General features: G+C 33.4%; 1 protein-coding gene across 1 annotated transcript; it reads left to right on the top strand.

Moving 5' to 3' along the window:
• Window positions 1-6,011: 6,011 nt before the first annotated feature.
• Window positions 6,012-12,915, top strand: LOC127080250 (integrin-linked protein kinase 1). The gene is made up of 12 exons (XM_051020581.1): window positions 6,012-6,512; window positions 8,600-8,674; window positions 8,779-8,874; window positions 8,955-9,040; window positions 9,125-9,245; window positions 9,371-9,450; window positions 9,565-9,627; window positions 9,753-9,859; window positions 10,040-10,125; window positions 11,783-11,904; window positions 12,178-12,289; window positions 12,496-12,915. The coding sequence occupies exons 1-12, from the start codon at window positions 6,195-6,197 to the stop codon at window positions 12,601-12,603; spliced, it is 1,374 nt and encodes a 457-aa protein (XP_050876538.1). The 5' UTR covers window positions 6,012-6,194; the 3' UTR covers window positions 12,604-12,915.
• Window positions 12,916-20,478: the final 7,563 nt, after the last annotated feature.

Here is a 20,478-nt window from a genome sequence, read left to right as displayed (position 1 = left end):
TTTAAAGTGCTCTCGCTGTTTTTAAACCCAATGCCTAATTTTTACTATCCAGCTTGAGCCTCACGCTCTCGCGATTGTTGGTTCTCACCTTAGTTAATTTCCCACTCTTGTGGCAAAATCGTGTTAAATAGCTTTTCACGCTTTTGTGATAAAGTTAATTAAATTTAGATTAAAAACTTCAGCCTAAAAGGTTATTTGAGAAAAAAGGTTTTCACCGGTTATTATTAAATCCCATCAAATTAAGTTGCTACATACCGATACCGGTAGTTTAGCCTGACATATTAAATAAAGCAAACACACGGCATACACAAATCAACATTGCGGCAACCATGCTTATAACAATAAATGGGCAATAACAATAATAATTCAATAAAAACCTGAAGATCGAAGTACAGAGTATAGCGATTCTTGGAGCACTTGGACAGTCCTCCACAAGTCGGTAGGCTTTGCTTCTTCAATACAGATAACTACTAAAATAAAATAAAGTGTAATAGTTTCCCAGTGTAGGAAACTACTACTATGGCTAACTGGAAAACTAATTGGAAAGAGGGAAACTATAAAAAGAATGGTGAATACAATAAGGCAACAGAAACAAGGTTGCTGGAAAGAAAGAAAAAATGCTGAATGCTGGAAAACTGAAAAATAAATTGCAGAGCGTAAATATCAAAGTAGGCGTCCCCAATTTTTCCCAATTGAGTCCTTTATATAGTGTCCATTAGGTCTTGGTAGTTAAGAAAATCAAGGAAGACTTGGTCTTGAGAGAGGAATCCGTGGGAAAAGTTTGTTGGAGGAGATTTAGGCACGTCTGGGTGCCTGGTGTTGACTGCTTCAAAGCGTACTTTGTGGCCGCGTGACGCTCGTCATGGGCCTGTGACGGTCGTCACAGTCTGGGTCGTGACGAGCGTCATGAATGTGTGGCGATCATCACATCAGCAAAATCTGCATAATCTGTTTTTCTGGTTTTTCTGTGCTTTTTCACTTGTTTCTTCTTCTTTTTCTTCCTTTTCTTCATTTTGCTCTTTAGTGTATGGAGATTCAAATACCTGCAAAAACAACACGAATACTTGCGCAATAATCGGGATATTAATCGAAATGGTGTGATCTTTGGATGTAAATTAAGGCAATTTTCTGATGTGTTTTCGCGTTATCACCTCAAACTTTACAACATACTCTGCCATAGTCATGTTCCATTGCTTTAGCTTAAGGAACTCAATCTCCTTCGTGCCACATACGTCCTCGGAGAAATACTTCTCCAAGAATTCATTTCTGAACACAACCCAAGTTATCTCGGTACCACTAGCTTCCAATCTCTAACGTGCGTTATCCCACCAATCCTTTGACAACATATGAGTACCAAATTGAGCCATGATTATGCATTCTCTAGATCTTAGCTACCTTTGAAAGTTGGTGGGTTGTTCCTCTGAAATTTTCCCAAAGCGCGAAACTCATAAGGAGCTCTTCCTGCTCCCCATTATGACTGTTTTGTGCATTCTGCGTCATTGCCCGAGCCAATTATTCCAAAGCTTCAACAATACAATTATTGTTTCTTCCACCAGCCATACTTCTGCAAACCGACAAACCACATTAGAAGAAACAACACATCTGTAATGTAAGCACACTAATCGACTTCACAAGGACTGAACAATATACAAAAACATGGCTGAACGGACCGACCTGCTTTGACATCACTAATGTAACATCCTAATTCCCAACGCATAATTATAATTAAATTAGAGATTTTTCACAATATTTTCACATAGGATGTTACACCTCTCAAAACATACACACAATTGTTAATCATGTAACACAATATTTTAATGCAAATAATTGCACTTAGGATATTTACACGACATAAATTCATCTGATATGTACTTGAGATGTTTATACGACATCCAACTTATTTGATATCATGATAGCAGAATCATAATTAACACACACACACACACACACACACACACACACACACACACACACACACACACACACACACACCAATTTAAATCCCATAATAAAACTTCATATTATAATTAAAAGCATCGACTCATAAGTCTTCTCAAAATGCTTATCACACTAAAACATAAATATACGAGAACATACTTTGTCTCTCAGAAACTCTCAACATAAAACAAAGAAAATTGCTTCCCATTGTTACTTATCAGAGCACAACCAAAACTAAAACAACGAAACTAAAAGAAATAGCTCTAGGAGCTAGCCTCCATTCACAACAGTATCTCTACTCTTGAGTATCTGCACGATGCTCATGTAAATGCAGCATTCAAACATAAGGGTGAGAAATTACAATTAATAATAACAGACATATACTGCAAGGTAGGATATTAAACACATAACATATTCTACACAATCCCAATCACAATATATAAATTACATTCTCACGGCCAACTCACCAAATCAATCACAACTCGACAAATATATTTCAACAAATGCACATATGACTCATTATGCAATGAACTCGTCTATGCAACTCTATGCATATGCATGTGCCACCAACTCAATATTTGGTTCCCTCAGGAACTGAGTCCCCTCTTCTGAACCCCTGAGCCCCCTCTTTTGAGCTCTAAGCCCCCTCTCCGAGTTTGGGACAAACCATTAGTCCCCTCTTATGAACTAGTGAACATGCCTCTTGACACAACTCAACATGAATGTATGAACATGTTAACAAAATTCAATGCGTTAAAACCCCTTTCTGATCCTAACATACATGCATTGACAAACTCACGTAATCCTCTCTCTTGGATTAACACAACAATTCACACAATGCTTAACATAGCAACACAACTCCAACACATATAATAATTCAACTCAATAAAATTATCAATCCACATATATGTAACTAAACTTTAATTCAACGATACACAAGAACATACTTATAAAATCAACAAGTATTCAAGAGAAAACATAATATAATCTGACACAACATCATCAACTCGTCTATACATAACCATCTCTCGTAAAATTAATAAAATCAATTAAAATTATTTTTAATCATTTAAGTCCCGCCAAACAGCCACTAACACCACCCAACAGTAGCCATCCGTCTTGAAAACTCAAAAGAATCAAAAATACATTTTTATGAGTTCACAATATCTCGACAAAGTAATTTTATTAATTTATTCTATACTCAAAACAACTGAAAAAAGTTATAACAATATATAGTTATAACTCGAGAGACTTCCAAGGAATTTTAAACAACTCTACAACAATCCCTACAACTCTAAAATAATTCTAAAGTGCTAAAAAAATGCTCTACTAACAACTCTTACATATAAAGATAACTCTTATGAATTTAATTAGTCGACGGTGTGACTCAAGTAATATTAAAACAATTCTAAGGAGTCAAATACCTTCAATTTTAATCCTACCGCTCATCAAATTTAACTCTAAAGAATTCAAAAACAACTCTAATAACTTTAAACATGTAAAACTTACTCAAAGCAAATAAAAATATAATTATTAATAACTCAAAACAATTCTGACAACTCTATTTACAACTCTAACAAAATTATTGACAACTATAACATAATTGAAATTAACTTAAGTTATTCAAATAAGTCAATTATTTATCTTTAACTCAAAACTCCAAAAATAATATAATATTAATAATATTAAATTATTATTATTATTACTACACTATATTATATTAATGATATATATATTATATATACCCGTAAATTGAAGTAAGCGATGAATTATATATACATAATGTAACAAAAGCCACAGTGCTAAGGTTTATACTATATAATCATTTGTGAAGTTTATATATATATATATATAATATATATATATATATATATATATATATATATATATTATATATATATATATATATATATATATATATATATATATATATGAAATGTAACGGTCCATCATACGGATATCGATACAGAAATATATGTATTAAATCGCATAAAATTAACACCAATAAAATCATCAAAATCTCAATTTCTCATAAAAGATATAATTTATCAAAATCATCATCTTTATTAAAAGTTAAAGACTTCTCTATCCTATCCCTAATGCATAAGTTATTTTTATTTAAAATTATTTTTCACCTTTATCTTAGATTTCTCTTATAATTTCTTTTAAATTTCTTCAATTGGTGTTCTTTTATGCCATAGCATTCTCCTCCTCTTGCCTCTTTCCACCTTCTTTCTATTTAATTTAGTGTCAAATTCCCTTGTAATTTTATTTTCTCTAAAAACCTAGCTTCCTCTTTGACTATTACTAATATACCCTTATTTTTCTTTTTAATCCCCACTTTACCCTCAATATCTCTACAACTTATATTTTTTTTATTATATTTATTTTATTTCAATAATATAACCAAATCATTATTTTAATTAATAAAATGATTCTAACTATTCTTTCTTCCTCAAATTATTCTTCACACCCTATCATATATTCATACATCTTCACTCTCACTCATATTTATTTAATTACCCACACATGATAATTAAATAAATATACAAAATTATATTTAAAATAAAATAAAATATTTATTAAAAATGGGGTGTAACACTCTCCATATCTTTCCATATCTCCTTGGAAGAGATCCATCAACCAACTATGATGCAATTTCATTTTGATATTTATTCTCACGTTTAGTAACATATTAATCCATACACTTTCTGCTATAATAAATTCAGCATTTACTCCAACTTTAAGAACCATAAAGCATACTATTAGACAGAAGCATCCATAATCAAAACTCTACCTTTTACAACATAAAGAGGGTTAAAACAAAGAGGGTTGAGTTTAAGTCGTTCATTATGTTATTTAAACTACGTACTAAGTAAGCGAAATATATATATACATTTTAACGTAATTGAATTCACAACAATGTAGTAGTGTGGATGTCAAAATCTTCGGTCATCTTCGGTCAGTAATGAGTAAGAGGTGGGTTCAATTTCCACTAGATTAAATTTTTTTATTTCTTCCATTATACATTCTCCAATTATTTAGTGCCACAAGTGATTTAATATATATTATTTTATTAATTAATTATTAATTATAATAAATAATATTTTGAAATTATAATTTTTATTAAAAAAATATGACGTTACAAAAAATATGTGACATGACGTCCCATAAACAGTATCATATTAGGAACGCGTCACAAAATAAGACACATATACAAAACAAAAACCAGAAAAAATTAAATTGAGGAGAATTTTTTTAAAGAAGGATTAAAATTTTAAAAAATCAAAATAAAAAAAATTCAAAAATTACATTTAAGACACATCATTTAAAAGAAACAAACAATCTAAGGAGCTTAGCGTGTTACTATTTCTACTCGAAGTTGATGCTTCCTTTTATATCCACAAAGTTTTTGATAATTCAACGACACTAGTTCCCCACTTGATAAAGCTGTTTAAAAAAATTAAACAAAAATATAATATTATTAAATAATTTGTAGTAGAAATCGAACCAATTTTTGAATTTTTTTTTTAATTTTTATTTGCAAAATTTAAGTTTGCATTTTTGTCAAAATTATTTATAAATAATTATTGTAGAAAAAATATATAATAGTAATTAATGGAATTATAGATAAAAAAAATTATTATTTAAAAAATAACAACAATAAATAACTTTTTTGATATATTTAAAAAATAACAACAATAAATAACTTTTTCTTAAGGTATAAGTTAACATTTGTTAAATTAAATTATAAATAGATTTAATATATTTAATTCATAATAATTAATGTATATCGTCCAAATATATGGATTAGAAACTAAAAAATAAATTTTCCAAGATCGGAGGTATAGTAGTTTACCTTGTATAAAGATTTATTTTTGAAAAAAAGTATTTATGTAATTTTCATATTTATGAGATCACATTAAATCCACTCTACACGGAAAGCGTCGGCAAATTTTATGCATAGCCGCCACAGCGCATGCTAGTCACAGTGCCATACACTACGCCGCGTTGTTTCAATCACCCTGAGTTGGCATTTCCCAATACACGTCACGCGCTAAATCAAACGCGTAAATTCCACGTCTTCCTCTTCTTTCTTAAAAGTTCAAACATTTCCACGTTGGAACGTTGAAACTTCAATCACAAGTTGCACAAATAATTTACCCTATATTCTTTCGTTATCTTTATCAATTTTCAGTTTGACTACTCTATCTTCAAATTCCGATCTTTCATTTTCTTGGTTGTTCAATTTTGCAATGGAATCGAAAAACCCTACTAGGTTCAAGCTTGGGAAACAGTCGTCGTTAGCACCAGAACGAGATAGGGAAGAGGATGAAGTTCATCATGAAGGTGATGCTAGTCTTGATTCTGGAGTTAGGTTGATGTATTCGGCGAATGAAGGTGATGTTGATGGAATTCGTGAGGTGTTGGAATCTGGTGTGAGTGTGAATTTTAGGGATGCTGATGGACGCACTGCTCTTCATATTGCTGCTTGTCAGGGGTTAACTCATGTTGTTGATTTGTTGCTTGAGAAAGGGGCTGATGTTGATCCTAAAGATCGATGGGGGAGCACGGTAATTGATTCTAATCTCTTTAGTTAGTAATTTTCTAACCACTGATTTAGATTAGTTTCTTAATTGGTAAAGATTCAGTTCAAAGTTTACTGAGGTAGAGGCGTGAAATTCTGCCATGTGTCATTAGTGTAAGATAGGTTGGTTGAGGTTTTGACTTTTGATACTTGACTAGGTTTAGTGTTGATATTCGTTTTCAAGGAATTTTGGTATAGATTTCAGATAGAGAGAGAAGTCAAACCACTAGAGGCAGAGGAAGACATATAAAAGCTATAACAAAATTTATTAAGATCTTGAGATTAACGATTTGGATAAAAACATGGTCATGGATAGAATGTTATGAGTTTATGACGAAAGTTGATTCATGTAGCCGAAGTAGTGGGATAAAACTTTGTTGTTGTTGTTGTTGTCGTCGTCGTCGTCGTCGACCCTATTTAGTTGGATAAGACTTGGTTGTTGTTGGTGGTGGTATAGATTTCATTTGCATTGCAATGGTCTAAATCTGGCTTTAAAGTTTTGGGCAGTTTTATAGTTTCATGTGGGATGAGATATGACGTGAGAATTATTTTATAAATGGGAGGCCTCCTCTTCTTAAGAGCTGATTTTGTAGGATAGAGTTGAGCCCATCCAAGTTTTAAGATTGTATAAGAGTCTATACCAGATTCGTTGGACTGCCTGCAATCATGTAACCCTTTTGGGCCACCCTTGGGCCACACTTCAAATGTTCAGATGTTCGGTCTTGGGTGTTAAGAAGTTTCTTAGTGGGAGGCGAGACAACCTGATAATGTTTATAGGTTGAAAGACATCCTCGGCTCCTCGCCTTGCAAGTTGGTTTTTTTAGGATGGAGTTTGGCCCTCTCAAATTCTAAGAGTCTTGATTTTATGTTGCCTCGCTAGTCTTGTACTATGGATTCATTCTTTTCATTGTAATGATTGAATAAATGATTAGGCTTGATCTTGAGTTCCTAAGAATAAATGTATGTCATGATGAGTGTTTAACTCGGATGACTGTCACTGTTCAAGAGATAATCATACACAATAGTTAGATTGATAGACTATTGGATGTATAGATTTGGAGAAAACACACAATCTTGCTTCCTTATAGCACGTTTCATTGATTTGGATTATATTCCATCTCAATTCCAGCCTATCACTGATCTCAGCCGTTGGTAAAAATTAAATGGCTTGTATTTTGAATTGTACTTTAAACTTGATTTAGTGAAGTCAGAATAGCATCCATCCATTCTTCGTTAGTGGCTGAGATATTGACTGCAGTGACTACAAAATTTGGCGACTGCAAATAATCTAGGTCCATGCACAGGGTTTTCAGCCTCAGGACTCAGGAGTCAGGAGAACCACAAACCTTTGAGTTCTATTGCAGCTCCCCAACATTTTATTTGAAAACTAACGTATAGAGTGAAAGAAATACAATAAAAATCAGGAAAAGGAGAGGAAATTAGATATCTCACTTGCCTTACCTGATTGAATAAGAGCCATTGTAAAATTTTATGCATGCATCTTGTTTATTGCGGGGAGGTTGACTAAATGTTTAGCTTTGAGATCTTGAGTTCTTTTGAAAAAGTTAAAGTTAAATGATTAACTCTATATGTGCGCAGCCTTCTTGTCATTTGTTCTGAACTTAAAGTGGAGAAGAGTGGTGTGTGCGGAACATTTATTTGGCAGTGTGATTTTATAATTCATATGATTTTCGAGAATTGGTGTTTTGTTTCACATGGCCCAAGTAATTCTCTCCTTAAAACACATTTGTATGATGGGAGTATAAACATCTAAAGTGTATAACTATTGTGAAAATGAGAAAATGTGTTTCATATAGTGCTGCATATCGTATTGGGTTTCTTTCTGTTTGAAATATTAATCATGATGGTTCCTTATCTTAGCTTCATTGCCAATGAAATGATGTTTACTGTTCAGCTTGTATCACATTTATGCCGATTTTATTATAGGATATTTCACATTTTATAACGACAACAATCATGGAGTCTTCTGTATGGACTGAATTTTGAAAATAAATTATTGCTTTTATGTATATAGTTACTGGACTGGTTATTAACTTTGTGTCTCTTAAACAGCCCCTTGCAGATGCTATATTCTATAAAAACAATGACGTGATCAAACTATTGGAGAATCATGGAGCAAAGCCTCTGGTGTGTGTAAATTGAGGATTGTTGCACTTAGTTATCTTTACCTATCAGTCTTTTCTTCTGAATTCTGCTAATGAGTGGCAATAAATGTGAGTATACTGTTTCAGATGGCCTCTATGCATGTTAATCACGCACGTGAAGTCCCTGAATATGAAATCGATCCTAAAGAACTTGATTTTACCAACAGTGTGGAGATAACAAAGGTAAACAAATCGTTAGACAATCTTCAATTCCATTGCATGCACAGGATTCTTCCATCCTATGATCTTTTCTTAAATGGCAGGGGACTTTCTGTATTGCGTTGTGGCGTGGGACCGAGGTTGCGGTAAAAAAGCTCGGGGATGATGTCATAATTAATGAGGAGAAAGTGTGAGTTGTATATGAACCTTGTGCAGAGATTGTTTGGTTCTGTTATATGCTTTCATGATAATTAATATACTTGAGCTCTAACAGGAAGGCTTTCAGAGATGAGCTTGCTCTGTTCCAGAAGATTCGGCATCCAAATGTAGTCCAATTTCTTGGTGCTGTGACACAGAGTAGTCCAATGATGATTGTGACAGAATATCTTCCCAAGGTTTTGTCATATAATCTCAAGGGACATGATTTTGTGGTGTTTCTTGGGATGCTAGTTTGATGTAATTCCATAGTAATATGATATAAAATGTTCCTTTCTAGATCTCATTTCCCCATGTTGTGCAGGGAGATCTTCGTGATTTCATAAAAAGAAAAGGAGCTTTAAAACCAAGTACAGCTGTTAGATTTGCACTTGATATTGCTAGGTATTTGACACTCTCATGCCTTAGATTTTATTTTGGTTATTCTCTACTGCAATGTTTGTATTTTTCTCTATTAAAGGTGTCACTTAACACTATTTTTTATTTTATATTATGCAGGGGAGTGGGTTATTTGCATGAAAATAAACCATCACCCATTATTCACCGTGATCTCGAGCCTTCGTAAGTTTCTTTGTTGAATTGTTGTTTTTTCCTTTTTTCTTTTATGTGAAGTTTGTATGTCTAGATGAATCGTCTGATATATTTACACTTTTTTTTATCAATGTTGCTTATGAGTAAGCTAACAGTAATATATTGCGGGATGATTCCGGCCACCTAAAAGTTGCAGACTTTGGAGTTAGCAAGTTGCTAGCAGTTAAAGAAGACAAGCCTCTAACTTGCCAAGACACTTCTTGTGGGTGCTCTTTTTCTTTAGAACTGTCATTAATGCACACTTGAAATATCTAAATATCTGAATACTATATTCTCTTATTCATATCGGACATTGTGATATTTCTTATGCAGTGGTCTTAGATATGCTCTGCTTCATGAAATAATTTTCTAAAACTAGGAACTTTGTTATTTTTGTTAATAGGCCGCTATGTGGCTCCTGAGGTTTTTAATCAAGAGGAATATGACACTAAAGTGGATGTGTTCTCATTTGCACTAATTCTACAAGAGGTAACTAATTTTAGCGTTTTATCTTTATGCGGAACTATACATTGTACAAATAATATATTTTCCTACATATAATATTTATTGTTTATTAATATAATTGAACATATTTTTGTTCCCTATAAAACTGAAAACAAAATACGAGACATTTGTAACTGATACAACAACAACAACAACAAAACCTTATCCCACTAAATGGGTCAGCTAAATGGATTAAATTCCCCCATAATGTTCTATGCAAGATCATGTTTTTATTTAATTCTTTAATCTTGAGATCTTTCTTAATAGTTTCTCTTGTAGTTTTTCTACTTTTATAGGAAACAAAATATATTTAACCCTTATGTGACAACTCGGAGTATATTATGTGAACAAATGCATGCTTAAATCTTGAAAATAGAAATGGGTAGCTCCCTTTCTAGAGGATGGGAATGTAACTACTGATGTCCATAGCGGAATATGGAAGGTAAAATATCTGCCATGTAAGCATGCCATTGCACCATTGCGGTGGAAATTTGTGAAGAAATCCGCAAAGCCATGGTTTCCATTTAACAACAATGAATGTAACTGAGTGGTGTTTTTTTATTAGTGAATTTTGGGAGGGAGAAACAAGACACACAAATCCTGGGAATGTTGTGTACATATTATGACTCTTCTTTCTTGGATCCGACCGATCCAGGGAGAGGAGAAGGCAACTCTATGTAGAGCATCTCTGTTTCTTCTTTCTGCCTATATTATAGTATTATATTATGATCCAGTACCCTATCAATGGGCTGTTAAAATATTTAGAAAATATCCCAAATTTTCATTTTTGTATACTTGAATAAAAGTATTTTAGATGATCTCTCCAGAATGATTCTTAAGTTTAGTCATATTTTATGTTTTGTTCTTTGTTCAACTAAACTGGGCTTAATAATCAAGTAATATCTTCCTGTCAGCATTTGGCTGTTAAGTTTCCTAAATTTTGTAGATAAATAGTGATGATGTAATGTGTTTTTTTTCTTAAATTTTATATCTCAACTGGCAATGTACAAATTTCAATCATTGAAACCATAGGTCCAAATGATATACAGCCCCTGTCATCTAAGATCTGGCTGCCGGCCTGTCGCCTCTCCAGTGTGTTTGGCTGCTTTTTGAGTCTACTCTATTGCAGTGTTCTTGGGTTCAGTCCAGCTTTCTCTTGGCTTTTTTCTTTGAAATCCACATATTCTAAAGATACATAGGGCAGCAATTTTTCTTGAGTGTTTGTTTCCAGTGATACACAATACAGAAGAAGCACAAGGAAACTATATACTGCTTCATTTGTTATTTGTGAGTGTTAGACAAACCAAATTTTCTTAGAGCTGTTGGGACTGCAAAAGCATCTCTTTTAATTTTCTATTTTCAAGATTTAAGAAGTGCATTTATTTTAACTTAATTTCATTTTCAAGAAATAAGAATATTTGTACATGAGTTTGGTTTGTTTTAACTTCTTCCATGATTTTTTTTTAAATCTCTTTAATTTGATGGCATGCTTTTCTGCTATTGCTCTGTGACCGCTTTTTTATGTCGATGTTTTTGGCTTGTCGCCTTATTGGTGATATGGAATTATTGTAGCTTTCTTGTGAATGATATATTCATAACTTCATATAATCATTACTGATGTTTATTATATGCTCCACTTTAGATGATCGAAGGTTGCCCTCCTTTTTCTGCAAAGCGTGATGACGAGGTTCCTAAGGTTTATGCTTCAAAAGAGAGACCGCCCTTCCGAGCTCCTACTAAGCATTATTCTCATGGAATTCGAGAGTAAGTTTTCTATGCTTTTTAGGTGATATTTAATACTATCTCCATCCTTTTTTTCTAAGCACCTTTGGTATTTTTCACATATATTAAGAAAAGTTGGTAGTATAATTAATATTTACATTTTGTTCATAAATATTACTACTTGTTTGTCCATTGTATATAGATGTATTCAAATATTACTAATTAATATTTACATTATGTTTATAAATATTTACATAACTTTTCTGTCAAATTTTACATAATTTAGAATTTTTTGCTAATAATATCTGCTTACAGGTTGATTGAAGAGTGTTGGAATGAAAATCCAGCAAAGAGACCAACATTCAGACAAATAATAACAAGGCTGGAATCCATCTACAATACAATTGGACAAAAAGGACGTTGGAAGGTTACTCTCTCTCTCTTACATATCAACATATATTAGTTCAGAACTGTGTGAAACTTGGTTGAATACTGAATTTGATACTGTTTGTGTTGAAATATATTGTCAATTTCTTGTTTTCTAGCATGTAAAAGATTTTGCTAATTACAAAACATGCAGAGGAATTGTAACACTGATACCAGTTGCTTATGTGCTCCTTGTAACATCTGCAGGTTAAACCATTGAGGTGCTTTCAGAATCTGGAAGCTTTGTTGAAGAGAGACCGATCGAAATTAAGCAGCCGGGGAAGTTCATCTCGCTCGTCTACTAGCCGTATATGAAGGAGGAAGATTGATGTTATTCTGTATAAACTTCAATATTGGCGGAAAGATAAAAATCGAATTTCATTTCACTTGAGTTGGAGAATTGCAATGTTTTCTCATGTGTATTCATTCCCCAGATGCATGATTGTGATTTTAGATTCCAAGATTCTTCAATAATGTTTCCAACTTCATGATATCTGGCCATAGAACTGCTTGTAAGCTGTAACAAAAGAATGTATTCTAGGAATTTCTCTATGTCATGTAAATTATATATGTATTATGCCTCAAAAAGACATTTTTTGTATATACATTTTGCAGGATTTTTCATCAGATTTTTATTCCAAAAATTTATTGCAGCGGCATGTTTGAATCTGCGTCCAACTCCATTTTCTCATGTCCCAAAGCACTGCCACCATAAGAATCCAAAAGCGACAAATAGTAGTTTCTACATTAACGTGATATTTTGTTGTGATTTTGGATAACCCGACACAAAACCAAACATGCAATATTTGCTATGGGTGTTAGGACATTTGTTCCAGCGCCCTGGCGCAGGTTTGCATACTATTTCAGTACAAATCCTTCTAATGAATCAGTTTGAACAATCCTAATTTAGAAGGGGTTACTGTGTACACCATAGTGGAAAACTAAAAATGCATCTCTGGGCGAATTTAAAATACACATCTAAGTATTTCGTAAGTGAGCTGCCTCTATTTTGTTCAAAATTAGTTCAAAAATGCATCTCCGTAACAATGCTATGGTGATTTCGCAAGTGCACTTTCATAATAATCTTGATATCATAATTCAATGATTTTTACGGAGATGTAACTTCTGATGCATTTTGATTCATATACTACGTTCCAGATTTTTTTCTTTCTGGGCTTATTTATGTGCAAACATACACCGTCAATAATAATGAGTGATAAAAGAAGTAAGATTATCTTGTTAGATAGAGTGTGATAGTTTAGATTGGTTTGACAATAAAAAATCTTCCTAATATTAAAGGATAACAATAGTTGATGTTCATCAAAGATTCAATTTAATAAGAGTGAGTAATTAAGTATGGTTTGAAAGAAGATAGTTCAATAATGAAATGCATGTTGGACAATGTTTCATTTATTAGGTTTTTGTCTATAATTATGTGATTTGTTGTGATAGACGGGATTAAAAAGGGATTTAGTGGTGTATTCCTACAATATTAATTTATATGCAATAAAGTAAAGGATAAATTCCTAAGCCTCTCGTTAACGTGTCTTAATGTATTGTGAATTCCTCTATGATTATAGTTCTTTATTCCTAAAGTAGCTACTCTATAGTGAATATTTCTATCATATTATTTTTAATAACATTTATTATGAGTTCCACTTGTTAATGAATCTCACATTAATAACCTTTTATCTATTTCTAAGATAACCAATTAGAGAAATTGGTGTGTAATAATAAATTGCATGGTAAAATATATCACTAACACCACATCAATTAACACAAAAAACTAATTTCTATTAAACTTCACATTGTTTAACATAAAGGAGTTTAACTCATAATGAGCAAGATAAACACATCAATACATGGTCTTCAACTAAACATTTCTAAACACTAATGGAAAATAAATGGAAACCTAAGAGTAATACTTCTTATTCTTACCACCTTCAATCTGCAAGAGGCATGGTACCGACCTCTTCCAGGGGGAAGAGATGAGAAATTCCTTTCACTCTTGATTCAACCTTCTTCTTCGTTACAAACACTATTTTTCTCAAGCTTTTCACTCTTAAGTCCGAACCTCCTTTCATTTCTTCAAACATGTTCTTTTATAGGCATCTTCGAGTTTAGGGTTTCTTGAGTCATTGGACCATGGATATTCCATCTCGCTCTCAAAATCTAATAAAATTATCCTTTCAATTCTTATAATGATTAGAGTGAGCCTTAAACAACATTCTCCCAGAAAGGACGCTCAGGATCACCCAACCTCATTTTACCCATGTTTTGGTACTATAAAAGGAAAAGAATATTCCTAAGGTATGGACCTCTTCTAGTATCTACCACATGATCTTATAGACCCTTATGAAGCCTCAACCATTAGGTGAGATCTTGGAGGGGTGACATTTACAATCACCAGTACCTCAACTTCAAACTCTGTAAAGGGGATAAAAAACCCTAAATCTTGAATGATGGGAAGATGCAAATAAAAGAAAGGGTTAAGTGTATCAGAAGGGGAAATCATATTAACTTCATCCTCCTTAGAGCACACCACAAGGATGACTTCTCCCATATTACCAGTGGCAGAAAGGTGGATGTATCTTCGGAGAGATACCACCCGCTCCTCACTAGTATAATTGGTCTTGAAATCTTCGACGCTCGTATATTTGGACTTGGTGGTCATTGTTAGCTGCTTGGGAGTTCCTGGGAAAGAATAAGTAGAAATAAAATCACTATCACTTACATGAACTACTAAAACTCTCAGAAGTGATCAATTGAATCATTTGGCCCTTGGAATTCTTTGTTACACCTAATGGTTTGACAGGATGTTGAGACATTTTACATTATATTTTCTGGTAAACATGTTTGACAAGATGTTGAGACTTGTTGCCTATCATTCCGAAATCTATTCTCTGAATAGGAGTAATACAGTTTTCTTTGAATTTCATAACTCACTAATATGTATAACATCTTTCATGTCTTTAAATGTCACAACATTGTTTGCTTGATTAGATTCACATTCCTCATCATTAGTGACATTGTAAATTCTTCTTTGTCTCCTTGAAAAACTTAAGCATTCAACTTTAACATGTTCAAAATATTTGAATTTAATACAATGAATCCATTTACACCTGTAAAAATAGTTGAGATTTTGTCTTTCACCATCTTTTTCTTTATGCTTAATGTTCTTGACATTGATAGGGACATTATTCCCAAATCTCTTATCTAGTTTTCTCATTCCTTTACTAAAGATCTTAGCAAGCCTGTAATTTCTTCAGAATTATAACCTATTTGGTCTTAACAATCTTCATAATTTCCTTTGACAACAATCTTTGGAGGATTCTTAATATCATAAATAATCTTTGGTCGATGAACTTCTCCCCCTTCTTTGACATTCTCCATCTTGAACAAAATAAAAACCCTGGAACGCACCTAAACAGAATAGGGTGTCATGCCCTTATGCCAATTAAAATTTTGTTCAGCGAAGGACAAATGTTAAATGAGACGCCTGTGATAACATGTAGAACTAGTTTATGACAGATGATAGATTATGGGGACAAATGTCAGACATGATATTTGGGACATTATATACCCGAGAAAAACCAGTTTGCAAGTAAAATGATAAATGCAGAAAGCAAATAAATAACATAATAGAATTGTTAACCCACTTCAATGAAACCACACCTACGTATGAGGGACACACTACACAAGAAAGGAAATCCATTATCTTGAATTAGTGCAATTAGTCTTATAGGAACATCAACCCCATGATGTTCAATGCCTCTTCCTAATCCTAATGGCTTTCTATTTAGGACTCCCTATAGAACTATTTCACTCCCAATAGTCATAAGGAAAAATGAGCTTACTCTGAATCCTCCTAGTTCAAGGCCACTTTCCTAATACTACATGTGAAACTTTGTTCTACACTCCCCCTAAATATGAGGACCCTACCACTTTCACTTAAACTCTCTCTCAAGTGTTTAGACAATTACAATATGATTGAAACAATCATTACCACACAAATACTTTGTTCTCAAGCTTATAGAATTGGTATCTAGGAACAAAGAATTACAACTCAACTAACAAACCAAACTATATGCCTTAAGATATGACTTTAAATTCTAGAGAGGTGCACAACAATAATTCAAACAAAGACTCAAAGTATAAACCCTAACACACAATGTCTTCAATACATGCACATCTTAAACTCTAGATTTGAGTATCCTTCTATAGCAATGCTAGCTCTGAGCTTTTTCTCCTTTAATAAGATCACATCCATAAATATAGAGGATTTGGTTTTAATTTGTTCCACAAAAGCCTCCAAAAGATATGATTTGTTTCTTATTCCAATTCAAATTTAAATCTCCATTTAAATTGAATTGATCTAAGCTAATATTTAACAAACAAATCAAATAACTTATTGGTAAAAGATAAAAATCAATCACGTTGCCAAATTTCCAAAATTTACGCTCAGAACAAAAACAATCATAACCTGTTGTCAAAGGTCAAATATTTTACATATGCTGGAACATTTTGTTCGACACCTGTCTTCGTGATAAAATTATGAATCTTGAACAAATCACATAAAATATTTACTTGATATAAATCACAATTCCAACTTCTCAAGCAGGGGTATACATGTCATACCATAAATTTTATCCTGGGTTTTTCACTTGCATCAGCATAGCAAAATCATCTCATTTTATCATACATTATATCTGTCAAAAGCATTCATCAGAGTTTAGATGAAAAGTTAGGAGTTCTGCTATTTTATCTGGTCTTGATGACATTCATTCATTCATTTTGTTTAATTAAGAAGTCAAAAGGCTTAATTTCTCAATTTCAGTGCATCGTTTATTCGATTGCATCATGTTTTAGAGGTTAAGAGCGTGACAGTCAAGAGTACTGGCGTCATCTGAATCTTTGTATGGTTTTAACTGCAATTGAGAATCATAAGCAAATGGTCTAAGAGTAATTCCTTTGTATCTAATTGTCTATTCACGATTATTTGATCAATGGATTAATGCATTTACCAAACATCTGTATTATCTATTCATCACAACATGTATTTTGTTTCGTATAACGCTTAAAATATCAATCAAAATAATTTTGCGGATCTACAGGCAGATCAATTGAATTAATTTTCAAATACGTATCAAATTAGCGGACGAAAAATTTCAAAATCAAGCTTGCAGACGTCGGTTTTCTTAATCTGCGATTCACTTAGTTCAACCTAGCGTGCTCGTTTTATTTTTTCGACTACTTTTTCGTTCGCATTTTGATCAGCCAGAGCCTTTTAACCGATTATTTTTTATTTCAAAACCTGTATGTTTCTGAGAAGTTTATTTCGCGCTGATTATTTTGGTGTTTTTAGTTTAATTTTTTGAGCATTTTTACGTCCGATTTTTATTCATTTTTATCCGATTATTTTTAGTTTTTAGCCAAAATTATTGATGAAATTATTTAGAATTATCTGTGTTTTCGGATCGATTTTAGTTCATGTTGTTTATTTTTATTTTATTTAGTAAGAATAAAAAATTTAATTGATTTTTTTAGTAGAAGACTAATCACCACAAGCCACTTGTCTTTTTTATATTTTAAAATTGATTAAAATTTGAACCATTGAAAAGGGGACACACGACCTTGCTTTGCATATTTTTTTCTCTCTTTTCTCCCCTCCCACATTTTCTCTCTCAGGATATTTTTTTCTTTCTCTTTCCTCCCACAACATAACTCGGTTTTTTTACCGAGATAACCCTGTTTTTCGAAAAAATTCCCAAAATACCCCAGTTTTCAGCAAAATTCCCAATCTACCCCACTTTTAGGAGGAGGCGCCAATTGAATTGGCGACTCCTCTTAAAAATTGCAAGGAGGCGCCAATTCAATTAGCGACTCCCTTAAAAAAGCCTCAAATGGAAAAACCTCCAACATGAAAGTTGTAGATCGTTTTAAGACAATGAATTTGGACATAAATTTTGCATCATTTGGATTTTTTATGAGAAAGTTATGGGCAGTTGAAGTTGGACTTCTGAGTTTTTCAACTATTATCTGACCTATAATGTCTTGCATTATCGCATGTGTTTCTTTTAGAAATATGAAATTTTGTACAACATAACATTTGAATTAGACATCTCAAATTTTGCAATGCACTTGGTCCCACCTCAAAATAATTAAAAATGAGTGAGTTAGGTCCCTGCGAACTTAACCTAAAATTAGGGTTTCTGTCAAAATGACCTATAATGTTTTGAAATGAATGATGAGCTTCCAAGTTTCAAATGGATTTTTGATGAACATGAAAGTTGTTCATATGGCGACTGTTGTTAAAACTTGAATGGAGGCGCCAACTCAATTGGCGACTCCCTCATAAAATGCCTTTTTTGTCTTATAAATAGATGCGTTGTGTGACCAATTGTTCCACAACTCATATAATCATTTGGCTATCATGTTTGGTGTTCGTCACCGATACGGTAAGGTGATTTATGCGAGAGACAAACCTCAATTGCTGATGCTGTTTTGGAACATCACCACGTTAGATCAACTGAAGAGGGAGTTGGTTCGATGGTTAGACGGGAAAATACCAGAAGGGGAAAAAATCAGAAGTATTGAGAGACTTGACAGTATCTTTGGTTGGGTGCGAATGAAGACTGATAAGGATGCTAGGGAAATGATGTTCGGTCGAGACGACATTAATTTGATTGTTGTAATCAGTTAGAATTATTTATGTTTTCAGATGTTTTGTACTGATGTTGGTTATGAAACTCGTTGTAACAAGAACTTAATGATATATAATGATTGATTGTTACAGAAATACAATGTTACAAAAAGCTTAAGATCTAGATACAATGTTACAAAAAGCTTAAGATCTAGATGATGCTCCTTGATTGGGACAGTTATTTTTGTTGTGTCCTGGTTGACGACAGATACTACATAATCTTATCATTTTATCTGTGGAATCCATCTCTGTTCTGATACCTGTGCTGTTTGGCCTTCCTTTCTTCTTTCTACGCATCTCTTCATTGTGCCAAACAATATCTCCTTCATATGGAGGCCAGTAATCCTCCATTGGTAGTACTGAAAAGCTTTGACTATATACATTCATGATGGTGTTGGCCTTGTACACATCAGATAAATGGGTGTAAGCGTCTTGACGAGTATAAGCGCATGCTGCAATGACATGGGAGCAAGGTATGCGGAAGGCCTGAAATTTTCCACAATCGCACCAACTTCTGTGTAGTCTAACAACGTAGGCTAAATTTGGTCTCCCCTCGTTGTTGCCCATTGTTTCCTGGACGCTGAAATTTTGTCTATGACGGTCAAACACTGTTACAGCGTGTGTCGTAGCTTTGATGCTCTCCTCTTTCATGACCTTCATGCAACACTCACTGAATACTTGTCCGGACATTAACACTGCACTCCATCTTTCACCTCTGGTTGCGAACATAGAAGCCAACCTATAATAGGTTGATCTTACCAAGGCGGTTATCGGCAGATTTCGAATTCCTTTAAAAACCCCGTTCATGCATTCCACAATGTTTGTTGTCATGTGGCCCCATCGATAACCACCGTTAAATGCTCTTGTCCACTGCTCTACTGGGATGTTATTTATCCATCTCCCCGCGTCTTCATTAGACAGTCGAATTTCATCACGATAATATTGAAATGACGGTTGAGTTAAAGCATACCCAGCATTCACCACCTTCTTGCAAAGATTCTTATCTTTTATAGCACGCATGAAGTTTTGTGCAATGTGTCTGATACAGTAGACATGTGTAGAAGGAGGATCATGCCATCCGTTGTCATGGTTGTTGTAGGCACTTTCAATGGCAGCATGTCTATCAGAAATCAAACATAGATTGGCTTGTGGAGCGACATGCGTTCTGAGATGTCGAAGAAAGAAACCCCATCCACCAGCCGTTTCACCTTCAACAAGAGCAAAGGCAATGGGAAATACATTGTTGTTACCGTCTTGTGCAACCGCCATGAGCAAAGTACCCTTGTATTTTCCGTATAACCAAGTGCCATCAGTTTGCAAGAGAGGTTTGCAGAAAGCGAAACCTTTGATGCACGGGTCAAATGCCCAAAAGAGACGGTGAAATATTCTATTACTTGTAGCACAGGTTCCGTCTGGCATCATTGCTGGCACTGTCTCCATAATTGCCACAGTTCCTGGGACATAAGTTTTTAGTGCCCATAAAAACC

This window comes from Lathyrus oleraceus, chromosome 1 (genome assembly GCF_024323335.1).
Source record: "Lathyrus oleraceus cultivar Zhongwan6 chromosome 1, CAAS_Psat_ZW6_1.0, whole genome shotgun sequence".
In the NCBI taxonomy this organism is placed as follows: domain Eukaryota; kingdom Viridiplantae; phylum Streptophyta; class Magnoliopsida; order Fabales; family Fabaceae; genus Lathyrus; species Lathyrus oleraceus.
This window is presented reverse-complemented; position numbering and strand designations above follow the sequence as displayed.